A 13941-nucleotide genomic window follows, 5' to 3' on the forward strand; every position below is an offset into this window, starting at 1 on the left:
TCTCTCTCTCTCTGTCACTCTGTCTCACCCTCTTTCTCTCTCACTCTCTCTCTCTGTCTCTCTCTCTCTCTCTCTCTCTCTATCTCTCTATCTCTCTCTCTCTCTCTCTCTCTCTCTCTCTCTCTCTCTCTCTCTCTCTCTGCCCATGTGCACCACATTTCTTCTTGAGTTACGTAACTCCCCTCCGTCTGAATCCTGTTCTTGGGGATAAAAATAGGCTGATAAATAAATAAAGAGGAAGCAGGGAGAGATAAGACGTTCTCCCCTCCAGCGGAGTCAGAATGAGAGGCAGACAGACCGTCACATCCCCCCCTCCATCATCCCTCTCTCTCTTCTGGCTTTTATCAGCCTCCCTCTTCTCCTCGCTTCATTATCATCTTTTTATTTCTGCGTTCTACCGTGCCCGTCCTCCTCTGCTCATCTCTCCGGCACTCAAGCACCTCCGTCGGGAGAAATAATTCATCACACTTTTCTGTGCGTGTTTTACATAATGAATATGAAGCATGTTACATTTAGCTTTCATGGAACCACGTGGACATTTTGGTGCTTCTCCCATGTCATTGGAATTCAGTCGGCGATACAATTTCTAATTTCACCAACATGTCCAGCATTGCGTCGGCCTCTCCAGGGAGAGAGGAGAGCAAGGAGAGGTGCCAGAGTCATTAGAATATCAAGGTGCTCCTCCGGATTCAGAACAGACATCAGTCTGATGTGAAACGACAGAACATGACGTGATGTGATGTTGGAACCTTGGAGTGATTTGATGTGTTGTGATAAGACATGACCTGATGTGACATGGACTGATGTGATGCACAATCAGGCAGTTTGACATGATGACATGTGAAATAACGCAACCTGATGCGACACGTTGTGATATATCATGATGTAAAGAAATGCAAGTCGTGATAAGACATGATATATCATGTAAAATCATGACATGGCAAAACACAGTGTGACATGATGTGTTGAGATTAGACATCACGATATATCGTGCATGAAGAAATGCATCTCATCTAGTGATATGTCGTGACATGTCATGTCATGACATATCACTACGTAATGCAACGCATTTCTAATTTTACTGTATGAAATGCTACGTCATGATATGGCAGAGCAGTGTGATGTGATAGTTGAGATTCAACATGGTGTATCATGACATGAAGATTTGTGATCCGTTATGTAGTAATATGATGTGACATGCAGAAATCTATAAAATGGTATGTTGTGATAGGGGAGAACAGTGCGACATGATGTGCTGTGATTTCACACGTCGTCATACGTCATGACATGTTGGGAGCTTCAATCTGTTTTGTCAGTTTTTGTCGTCTTCGTTGATCAGTCTTTCAGTTGTCTGTCGCTCTCCGGGTTCTTGAAAGAAAAAAAGGTCCATTTCTTCCACTTATCTTCTTGTTGTGCTTCTTGTAGTCTTAATCAATATGTCAGTTTTTCCATTTTGTAGATTTCCTGTATTATGTCTGTCCATTGTTCCCAGTCGGTGGATTCACTTTCCCCCAGTTCCTTGTTAGAACCTATTTTGCAGCTCTCACTAATATTTTAACCAGATATCCATGCCCTGTGTGTATGTTGTTTTCCATTAGATTACCCAGATACAGTATCATACAGCTCTTTGGAATGTTGTATCCTAGTATATTTTGCATTGTTATATGTATAGTTGTCCAAAATGTCTGGATCTTCTGGCAATTCCAAAATATGTGTGTGTGGTCTGGATTGACTGCCACGTTCCCTCCAGCATGGCTGATTCCCGTCTGAGTATTTACTTTTGGTCTTTGGTGGAATAAAGGATCTGATGAGATTTTTCCAGGAGAATTCCCTCCATGCCAGCGGATTGGTGGATGTTTGGTGACTGCCCACCGATTCTGCCAATCTTTGTCTGGAATTTTTGTATTGAGTTCCAATTCCCATTTTTCTTTTATATAATCAGTTGAGTTTTTGTTTATTGAAAAATGTTGATACAGTGTAGATATTATTCCGATTGTTTTGCTCTTATATATATTGATTATGGTTTGAATCACAGCCTTCACCTCCATGGAGGGATCTGTTCTGATTTCCTTTCTGTAGTAGTCTATCATTTGGAAGTATTTATAAAATTCATGTTGTCCCAGATTTCTTTTTTCTGTCAAATCTTGGACACTCTCCAGCCCCCGTCTTTATCTGGAGTACACAGGCTGTAATTCCTTGGGTCTCCTACTGTTTGAATCTTTTGTTGTATGCGGCTGGCTGAGGGTTAACCCAGGATACCACCCTCTTTTCTTTTCTTTATTTCCTTTGCTTTATTTCTTTATTTCTTTACTAAACCTTTTCATTGTGTTTTGTTTTGTTTTGTTTTTGTCTTGTTTTGTTTTTAATATATCCTATTTCTGTCAAGATTAATTTAACCCTCAACTACATTTGTAAATTGATATACTGTCCTGTTTCTTTTCTGTTTGTCTTGGAAGAGAAAACTCAATATGTCATGACATGAAGAAATACAACTCATCATGTAGTAACATCTTGTGAGATACAGTATGAAAAGATTTGTAGTGATTTAGCACAACTCTGTGATGCAATGTGCTATGATTTGACAAGTTGTGATATATCATGACATAAATATATGTGATTATGCTGTAATATGACATGACATGCCTTATAAATCTTCATTCATTCATTAATATATTCATTCATTGATGTATGTTGTGTCGTTTCACAACATCTCACTGTATTCAATTAGATTTCTTGTGAAATGTGACTGATACGTCATGTCATGGCAAAGCACATTATTGCCTGTCACGATATATCATGACACAAAATATCACTACATAATGAGTTGCATTTCTTACGTCATGATATATTGTGATAAGACGCGACATGTCGTGCCATGGTATAAATTGTGTCATGATATGGTACGGGACAGCTTCACGTGTTGTGACGTGTCGTGATATGCTACCCAAAACATAGCAGTTACTACTTAGTAAACTCAGAACTACTCTTGAGCTTGACTTGACTATACAGGGAACTTTCAGTGTGATGGAAGTTGGAGAAGCAGACTTGATCTGAGTGTTGCAGGTTCGAAGCCCACAGCTGACATGTTAATTTGCGAGTTAGTTATTAGTTATAGATCTGGATATTTAGCACACAGCTAAAGTTCCCTTCAAGACATTTTACTGTAAGTTAGATGGTTCCATACCTGGAGCTCAGTCTGGATTCTAGATATTATGTGACCTTGAGGTCTGATATCATGGTTTCTTGTTGATCTTGCATAACAAACATGCAGATGTTTGCCCAAGACTTTTTCCAGTCGTGTTGTCTCCCCAAAAAACTCACGGTCCACTTGTGTCTCCTCAGGATTCACGAGCAGGAGCTGATAAAGAGGCAGGAGCGTGAGCTGAGCGAGCTGAGCGCCGTCCACAGCCGAGAGACACAGAACATGCTGTCCGACTTCAACAAAGCCCAGGAAGTGCTGAAAGACAAGATCTCCGCCCTGCAGATCCTGTATGTACCCACCGTCTTCCTGAGAGCCTTTATAACCCACGGAGAAAGAAAAACATAGGTCAGATACTTAACTCATTACGGCCTTGCGCCAGCAGGTCAAACTATTCATCCCAGGTCATGGGATTGTGCCTCGTCAGGCGTGGAGTGGAAACAGGAAGAAAAAGAGCACTTTACTCTGGGGGGACTAAAAGCAGCAGCCTGAACGCCATCCTGCCTTCTCAGCATTTTTCTCTTTTCATACCAGATAACCCTAACCTAAGTAACTCAGATAACCCTAACCTAAGTAACCCAGGTAACCCTGAACTAAGTAACCCTCCTAACCCTAACCCAGGTAACCCTGATAACCCTAACCCTGATAACCAAACCTAACACTGATAACCCTAACACTGATAACCCTAACCCAGGTAACCCTGACCTAAGTAACCCTCCTAACCCTAACTCAGGTAACCCTGATAACCCTAACCCTGATAACCAAACCTAACACTGATAACCCTAACACTGATAACCCTAACCCAGGTAACCCTGACCTAAGTAACCCTCCTAACCCTAACTCAGGTAACCCTGATAACCCTAACCCTGATAACCAAACCTAACACTGATAACCCTAACACTGATAACCCTAACCCAGGTAACCCTGACCTAAGTAACCCTCCTAACCCTAACCCAGGTAACCCTGACCTAAGTAACCCTCCTAACCCTAACCCAGGTAACCCTGATAACCAAACCTAACACTGATAACCCTAACACTGATAACCCTAACCCAGGTAACCCTGACCTAAGTAACCCTGGTAACCCTAACCCAGGTAACCCTGATAACCGCAACCCTGATAACCCTAACCCAGGTAACCAAACCTAACACTGATAACCGCAACCCTGATAACCCTAACCCAGGTAACCAAACCTAACACTGATAACCCTAACCCAGATAACCCTAACCCAGGTAACCCCAACCCTAGCCCAGATAAGCCTAACCCAGGTAATCCTTACCTTGAAAACCTTAACCTAGGTAACCAGATAACCCTAACCCAGGTAACCCTAACCTTAACCCAGGTAACCCTAACCCAGGTAAGTCTATCCCAGATAACCCTAACCCAGATAACCCTATCCTAGATAACCCTAACCCAGATAACCCTATCCTAGATAACCCTAACCCGGATAACCCTATCCCAGATAACCCTAACCCTATCCCAGGTAACCCTAACCCAGGTAACCAGGTAACCCTAACCCAAATAACCCTATCCCAGATAACCCTATCCCAGATAACCCTAACCTGGATAACCCTATCCAAGATAACCCTAACCCAGATAACCCTAACCCTAACATGGATAACCCTATCCCAGACAACCCTAACCCTAACCTGGATAACCCTATCCCAGATAACCCTAACCCTAACCTGGATAACCCTATCCCAGATAGCCCTAACCCTAACCTGGATAACCCTATCCCAGATAACCCTAACCCTAACCTGGATAACCCTATCCCAGATAACCCTAACCCTAACCTGGATAACCCTATCCCAGATAACCCTAACCCTAACCTGGATAACCCTATCCCAGATAGCCCTAACCCTAACCTGGATAACCCTATCCCAGATAACCCTAACCCTAACCTGGATAACCCTATCCCAGATAGCCCTAACCTGGATAACCCTATCCCAGATAACCCTAACCCTAACCTGGATAACCCTATCCCAGATAGCCCTAACCCTAACCTGGATAACCCTATCCCAGATAACCCTAACCCTAACCTGGATAACCCTATCCCAGATAACCCTAACCCTAACCTGGATAACCCTATCCCAGATAGCCCTAACAGCAGTAGCCTGAATGCCTTCCTCTCTTCTCTTCTATATTTATCTCCTTTCATCCCAGACCTTTATCCTCTCACCGTTTCAGGCTGCAGTCACACACACCATCACGTAACAGAGTTGGGTCTGGGTGCACGTTGCCATATTCTACCCTCCTGCCCCTCCCCGCTCCGGCACGTACTACACGGTGGGACCGTGGCTGTTTAGTTACTTGCCAGCACCGGGTACCGATACGATTACTAATCTTTAGCTATTTGTGGAGAAAGAACAAATGGTGAGACGGCCACAGGAGAAGATGCTGGTTATGTGAAGGCTGAGAGTACAGTGCCATCTGCTGCCTGTAGAGGAAACTCTTCAACCCACATTGAAGCATCAGGATCAATAAGCTGTTTCTCTTTTAGATTCACATTTTAAAGCTTTAAATCATCACGTTTTAAAATAGAGTTCAGCCTAGAGCCACCTGGACTCAGATTATAGAGCAATCTTCCTCCATCCCACTCACTGATGGAAGTAGCTTCAGCTGCAGCATTACTTTGGTTCTTCTACAGTGATCCTGTATTCCTGATATTAAGAAAATGTGTCATTAAGTCGGATTAGGTTCAGTTCCTGGTTTAAATGTCAGTACGAGGAGTTTGCAAACTCTCTCTGTGTCAACGTTAGTTACTTCCTTCCCTGTAGTCCATTTCAGGTCTCCTTGTGATGTGTTGATTTGTTGTTTTGCTTGTCGGGACGGTGTTTGGTGAACAGTATTGTTTGGTCTGATTTGGCAGGCTGGAGGGAACAGAGGAGAAGTTTCGGAACAGAGAGAGTCGTCCAGAGGACCTGCAGATCATCGCCGAGCTGAAGGACATGATCTCCGAGAGAGAGTCTCTGGTCAAGAAACTGGTGGTAGGTGGCTGCATGGTTTTAGGCAGAAATTGGTGCTTTGGGTGTCCATCCATTGTTTAGGGACGGGTGCTTCTTAAAAGTAATATACTTCTTTTTCTCATTTCATTTTGGAATTAAAAATATAGACAGCTCATAGGTCCACATAAATAACACCACCTGTGTGGATTCGGCAGATAGAATTCCTCAGCATTTTGGAAAGGAAATTCCTCCTCTCTGCTTCAGCATTTGAAGGCACCAGGATGAGTCAGAGAATTACGAACCAATCAGAGGCCACCTTTCAAAAGGTATAAACCACATGGGTATCAATTGAGCAATCACATTGCTCGTTACTGGGCGTGATACAAACCGGAAATCAGTAGCAAGTCGTTTACTCAAGCCGATAATTACTATATTTCAGCGAAAAACAATGCATTTAGGCAAAAGTAGTGACGGCCATGATACACATATTTTAGATGTTTTGAGCAACACACCCATTATTTTTTCTGCTGTCTTTTTCGAAACTTTACTGTCCAAATGACGGCCGGACGGCTCACTGCCTAAAACCATGCTGGGGAGGCGACAATCTCAACCCGAAGTGTTTGTTCAGCTTTTTCTCAAGCAAGGACTGAGAAGATGTTCAGAGTCTGCAGGTTATTACAATCACAGTTGACTGAACGTTGGCCTGAAAAGCACGACAAGCTTTTCTCATCAGTCAAAAATTGATAAACATCCAAGGTTGTGTTGCTTTCTTACAATCCTATTGTGCACTTTTCAAAGGCTCGACTTTGTTTTCAAAAGGGACTGAAACGATTAAGTCCATTGAATGTGGCTAACGCAGTCATTCGACCTGAAGGAAATGCTTGGATACAAATTAAACAGGGTCCGAGACACAACCCTGAGGAACACCACATCGGAAGTGATGCGGTTTTACAATTCATAGGTTTTTTCTTATTCTTGTGATGCTTTCCTTCTGTAACATGGGAGAAGCTGCAAGAACGTTTCCCAGTTCTGCACGTTATGGAAATTCTCAAATTTGTGAAAGTTTGAGTTTCTGAGAGTTTGTGAGAATTCTAGAATGATCCAGAGTTCTGTAATGTTTCAGAATTCTATGATTTTTTTTCTTGTTCAAAAGGTTTTGACAATTTTTGACAATTCTAGAATTTTGGACAGTTCGAGATGTGATTTGATTGGAGAGAGTTCTTGAATTTGTAACAGTCTACAATTTGTCAGAGTTCTAGAATTCACCATTTTCAAGATTGGAAAGAGTGCTGATATTTGTGAGAGTTCTAGAGTTTCTCAGAGTTCTAGAATCTCTTCAATTGTCCTGAGCAACACTCCAGGCCGGCAATATTTCAGTCAATAGCCAAAAAACAAATTCAGAGAAGAAACTCATCAAAAGACGAATCTTTCCGTTGTTTAGCGCCGTGCTGCATCGTCCATTTTCCCATCTTGACCGACTCTCTTCTGCAGGACGATAAGAAGTTCTACCAGCTGGAGCTCGTCAACAGAGAGACCAACTTCAACAAGGTCTTCAACGCCAGTCCCAACGTAGGAGTCATCAACCCGCTCATCAAGGTAGGCCCCGAGCAACCCACACACACACACACACACACACACACACACACACACACACACACACACACACACACACACACACACACACACACACACACACACACACACACACACACAGAGGTGCTGTGATGAACCTGTGGCTTCTTCTCTTTGTTTCTTTGACCACGTAGTGAAGACGATGTCCACTCCAAGTCATTTCATGTCCATCAGCGCTGCTCCATCAGGGCCACAAACCTTCACTTTCACACTGCGAGTCTCGATGCTCACATCAGATTTACGGTCCTCATCTGTTTGTTTTTTTACTGTGCAGTTACACATATTTGATCAAGTGACCCACATCTGATTCTCTCGATTACACTTTGCCTACAATGTCAGAAACCTTGTGTGTGTGTGTGTGTGTGTGTGTGTGTGTGTGTGTGTGTGTGTACTTGTAGTGTCCACGTACTTCAGGCTACTTCTGAACCGAGTGCTAACTGCTAAGCCAAACGAATGGCTGATGACGCTTGATTGATTCTAATGTCGCTGCGCCAGAGACATTCCCCTGACGTTACCCAACTGTACCGGATTCTGCTCCTGTCGGTTCGCCTCCATGTGCCTCATTTCGTTTATGGCGTCTTCACTGTGTGACCAAATGAGTTGGATGCTCACGGACCTGATGACGTTAGGCTGTGTTCACGCTGCAGGTCTTGATGCTCAATTCCACCAATTTGCTGGAATCTGATTGAAACGAGACCTCCATCCGACTGCAGTGTGAATGTGACCCCACAACAGAAGGCGTGACGTCACACTGAGAGCGCTGTTTACCAAAATAAATATGGCTGCAACATAGGCCAGCGTGTGGATCCATTTTCAAGAGGTTGAGCAATAGTAGCCAACAAAACCAGGACAAAATGATGAGGCAGAAGGAGATTAAGTTGTTTACACCACAACGAAAACCAAAGAAACCGCAAAACTGTCATCTCGTCTTGGACATTCGTTTACCGTCCCTCCACCTGTCACTTTTTCATGGTGGCTCCATTTTCCCTGATGCTCCCAAAGCTTGTGTGGAACCAACCAGGTGCTGTCTCTTGGAAACGCTGAGGTGTGAATAGGGCCTGACAGTAAAGAGCACAGCTTTTAATGGCGCCATTTTGTGGAGCAGCGGCTGCTCACTCCGTACAGCGGGAGGAGTGGAGGTGGAGTCGGGTCAGGAGTGGTGGGACTGCGACGCTGAGTTCACAGAGTTCTTCAGGAAGTCCAGCAAGACCTTTGAATCCGTCTGACAGTGTCTCACCTCAACACTGATCTCCGTCTCACGTCACATCCGTGCGAGGTGACTGTTCGGACGGCGGTCGAATTGAAAGACATCAATTATCAATGATGTGATGCAGCCTGGGTCTGCTGTGCAAACATTAGAATCACAACGTTCACAATGTCCCAAACCACATGGGGTAGGGGTTTAGGTTAGAGATGCAATGTTAAGAAAATCCCATCAGCCTGGTCACATATCTGATACATACATTATTTATTGATTCAATATTATTTATATATCCAACCTCATAATATCTGAATGCTTCTGGCATTATCCTGCTTACGTTGTTCAAGAGTAGATCTGATCTGTACCATGTAGGAGCAAAACATGGGAATCAGGTCACCTTCCATTGCAGAGGGAATGTGGCCTTTGATGTAATTTGTAGGAACAAATTAGACCAGGGTTCAATTGGACCGGCGGCCTCCCCACCAGCGCCACGTTTCCTGTAAAATCCGACAGACTTTACGACTTTAGCAGACGGCCAAAACACACAGAATTGGATCTGACAACATTTTTTTTTCCGCACTACAGAAATTGTCAAGAACAAGTAAACTTTTGAGACGTTACTGGAGCCGTTCTCATAATCTCAGGTGCTTTCACACCAGGACGGTCCAGGACTCGGTTCCATTAGTCCAGTTTACTTTCACACCAGGACGGTCCAGGACTCGGTTCCATTGGTTCAGTTTTCTTTCTCACCAGGACCAACTCACCTGGACAATGCTCTGAACGCTCTGAACGCTCTGAACGCTCTGAACGCTCTGAATGCTCTGAATGCTCTGAATGCTCTGCTCTGAACGCTCTGAACGCTCTGAACGCTCTGCTCTGAACGCTCTGAACACTCTGAACGCTCTGAACGCTCTGAACGCTCTGAACGCTCTGCTCTGAACGCTCTGAATGCTCTGAACGCTCTGAACGCTCTGAACGCTCTGAACGCTCTGAACGCTCTGAATGCTCTGCTCTGAACGCTCTGAACGCTCTGCTCTGAACGCTCTGAACGCTCTGAATGCTCTGCTCTGAACGCTCTGAACGCTCTGCTCTGAACGCTCTGAACGCTCTGCTCTGAACGCTCTGAACGCTCTGAATGCTCTGCTCTGAACGCTCTGAACGCTCTGCTCTGAACGCTCTGAACAAACACTTATCAGTTTGGCCTTTGTGGCAGAAAATGCCTTTCCTGAGTCGAGCTCAGGCCTCAGCAGGCGGTGCTCCAGCAGCTTTCTGCTCTTTTGGTTTCAGCTTTCTAACGATGTTAAAACCCAGGGTCACTTTTGACCAAAGGATACCAACTAACGACTATCAGAATAATATCTACACATTACCAGAATAATATCTGTACATTATCGGGACATTATCGGTATTGAGCGATATTGTAGTGGAATTATAGCAGCAATACCTGATTGGTATAAATTGTAATGTTTTCATATCTGTTTCTGTTGGTACGGAGCAGTATTGTTGCAGTATTGCAACAGTAACATGGTGGTGTAGTAATGATAAAATACCAGTATCGTTGCGATATGTGTAAGTATTGCACCGCTAACATATAACGGTAGCAAATCAGTATTTTATCTTTATCATATGAGTATCGTTATCGGTCTTATATCGACTCTCAGCTGTATCATTGTCGTGGTATTGTAGCAGTACTGTAGCAATGTCTTAGCGGTAGCTAATGCTAATAGCTGTTAAAGCTCCTTCCTGCAGCGCTCCATTACTCTCCATTACACCGTAGCTCAGAACTGCTCAGCCTTTATGACTAAAACAGTCATTTTCACGATTTTCACCAAATAAAATTAGTTTGGAGCAGCAACACATGCTGCTCATCTAAAATGACAAAAAGAAAATAAATGTGAGCCTTTTAAAAAAAAAGTTTTGTTTCTGCTTTCTTCTTTATTTTCCCTTTTACCTGTTTTTCCCTTTTTAATTTTTCCCCTTTTCCTCAGTTCTTTTTTCCTTTTCTGTCTTGCTCTGTTTTCCTTTAGATCTGAACCTTGAAGCTGTTTTAGCTGTTTGACCTTGTTTAGCTGTTTTAGACAGTTTTCAAACTCAATGCGAATTAGAAATGAAAAATGTTTTTAACATCCCATTTTGTGAAAACTTCATGGAGCCGCTCCAGAGGAACTGAAGAGTGAAACTGATTGGTGAATAGATGATAGCTCCGCCCACTCTCCGAACGTTAAATAAGGAAGTTTTGACTCAGGTGTGAAGCGGATGAGAGGATGAGAGGCTGAGAGGCTGAGAGGCTGAGAGGCTGAGAGGATGAGAGGATGATAGGCTGAGAGGCTGAGAGGATGAGAGGATGAGAGGCTGAGAGGATGAGAGGATGATAGGATGAGAGGATGAGAGGCTGAGAGGCTGAGAGGATGAGAGGCTGAGAGGCTGAGAGGATGAGAGGATGATAGGATGAGAGGATGAGAGGATGAGAGGCTGAGAGGATGAGAGGATGATAGGATGAGAGGATGAGAGGATGAGAGGCCGAGAGGATGAGAGGATGAGAGGCTGAGAGGATGATAGGATGATAGGATGAGAGGCTGAGAGGCTGAGAGGATGATAGGATGAGAGGATGAGAGGCTGAGAGGCTGAGAGGATGATAGGATGAGAGGATGAGAGGCTGAGAGGATGAGAGGCTGAGAGGCTGAGAGGATGAGAGGATGAGAGGATGAGAGGATGATAGGATGAGAGGATGAGAGGCTGAGAGGATGATAGGATGAGAGGATGAGAGGCTGAGAGGATGATAGGATGAGAGGATGAGAGGATGAGAGGATGATAGGATGAGAGGATGATAGGATGAGAGGCTGAGAGGCTGAGAGGATGAGAGGATGAGAGGCTGAGAGGATGATAGGATGAGAGGCTGAGAGGCTGAGAGGATGAGAGGATGAGAGGCTGAGAGGATGAGAGGATGAGAGGATGAGAGGCTGAGAGGCTGAGAGGCTGAGAGGATGAGAGGATGAGAGGATGAGAGTTCATTCCACAAAGTGTTTCAGCTGATTAGTTCCACTGCATTTCCAGTGTCGATTCCATCTCAGGTTCTCTAATCTCTGTGTTCCCGCTGTGTCGTGTCGATCGTTTCTTTCCTTTCCTCCGTTTCTGTTCCTCCGTTCAGTCATTTCAGTGAATCCTCCAGCTGCTCTCTGTGATCTTCTGCTCTCCTTTGCTTTTACCAGCCATTTCTCAGGAATTCCTGCCTCTGACTCTCTCTGTCTCATCACAGACTCAGACTCTCTTTCTCTCATTTGACTGACTCTCCCCCTCTCATCAGAGACTCAGACTCTCTCCCTCTCATCAGAGACTCAGACTCTCTCCCTCTCATCAGAGACTCAGACTCTCTCCCTCTCATCAGAGACTCTGACTCTCCCCCTCACATCAGAGACTCTGACTCTCCCCCTCTCATCAGAGACTCTGACTCTCTCCCTCTCATCAGAGACTCTGACTCTCCCCCTCTCATCAGAGACTCTGACTCTCTCCCTCACATCAGAGACTCTGACTCTCTCCCTCTCATCAGAGACTCTGACTCTCCCCCTCACATCAGAGACTCTGACTCTCCCCCTTCACATCAGAGACTCTGACTCTCTCCCTCTCATCAGAGACTCTGACTCTCCCCTTCACATCAGAGACTCTGACTCTCTCCCTCACATCAGAGACTCTGACTCTCTCCCTCTCATCAGAGACTCTGACTCTCCCCTTCACATCAGAGACTCTGACTCTCTCCCTCTCATCAGAGACTCTGACTCTCCCCTTCACATCAGAGACTCTGACTCTCCCCTTCACATCAGAGACTCTGACTCTCCCCCTCACATCAGAGACTCTGACTCTCTCCCTCTCATCAGAGACTCAGACTCTCCCCCTCTCATCAGAGACTCTGACTCTCCCCCTCTAGTCAGAGACTCTGACTCTCCCCCTCTAGTCAGAGACTCTGACTCTCTCCCTCACATCAGAAAGTCAAAAGCTCGACGAGCCATGTTAAAGGCAGTACGCTGCTCACTCTCCATCGTCTCCTGCCTTCCTCCCTCCATCACATATAAAAGAACAAACGACCCTTTTGCTCCCTCTTTGACCCCCGTGCCCCTCCTTCTTTTGTTCTTTTCCTTTTGTTTTTCTCGTTTGTCTGTGTAGCAAAAGAAAAAGAATGAGAAATCCGCGGCCGGCCGGTTCAGCAGCTCTCCCAGTGTCAGGGCTCTGGAGGCCACCGGCACGGTGAGCGTGGCGGGCGTGGTGGGCACGGGGTGCAGCGGGCAGCCCCCGCCGCCGCCCAGCCGCCTAGAGCCCATCCCCGACTCCCCCCTCCACCACCTTGAGCTGAACTCCACCAAACCTCTCGCCCCGCCAACCCCTCCCACCAAACCCAAGAGCGTCATGAGGTGAGACCCTGTCGGCCTCCCGGCGCGGGGCGGGGCGGGCGGGGGGGGGGCCGCTCGCCGCTCGTCCGACTCTAAAGCTCTGTTACGGGTTTGACCCACAGCCGGAGTCAAACCTCGGAGGTAAAACTCGCCTTTGTGAAGAAATGTTCTCAGTGGGACGTTAGCACGTAGCTTTTAGCATCTGGACTCTTTCAGAAGACGTCTGAGCTGAACAACATCGTCACAGAGACTTTTAAATCTCTTCTGTGTTGACAGTTCGCCAAATCCAAATAATTCATAAGGTCGTCAGCAGATTCTAGAAGGATTCAGGCTTTAGGACAAAGTCGGTCTTTTTCCCTGGTTACTCTTTATTTTAGAGACAGAGAGAGACAGAGAGAGAGAGAGAGACAGAAAGAGACAGAGAGAGAGAGAGAGAGAGAGACAGAAAGAGACAGAGAGAGAGAGGGAGAGAGAGAGAGAGAGACAGAAAGAGAGAGGGAGAGAGAGTGAGAGAGAGAGAGAGAGAGAGAGAGAGAGAGAGAGGGAGAAAGAGACAGAGAGAGAGAGAGAGAGAGAGACAGAAA

The 13941-nt window shown here is 45.3% G+C and overlaps 1 protein-coding gene across 1 annotated transcript in view; it reads left to right on the forward strand.

Annotated features, from left to right (window-relative positions):
• fam184ab (family with sequence similarity 184 member Ab) overlaps nucleotides 1–13941 on the forward strand; it is a 106845-nt gene that overhangs the window by 87518 nt on the left and 5386 nt on the right. Inside the window, exons 18-20 of the mRNA XM_080490095.1 lie at nucleotides 3343–3489; nucleotides 6067–6184; nucleotides 7634–7738. Coding sequence (XP_080346221.1) covers nucleotides 3343–3489; nucleotides 6067–6184; nucleotides 7634–7738 — 370 coding nt within the window. The remainder of the gene's footprint in view (nucleotides 1–3342; nucleotides 3490–6066; nucleotides 6185–7633; nucleotides 7739–13941) is intronic.

This window comes from Lipophrys pholis (genome assembly GCF_963383615.2).
Source record: "Lipophrys pholis genome assembly, chromosome: 21".
NCBI lineage: Eukaryota > Metazoa > Chordata > Actinopteri > Blenniiformes > Blenniidae > Lipophrys > Lipophrys pholis.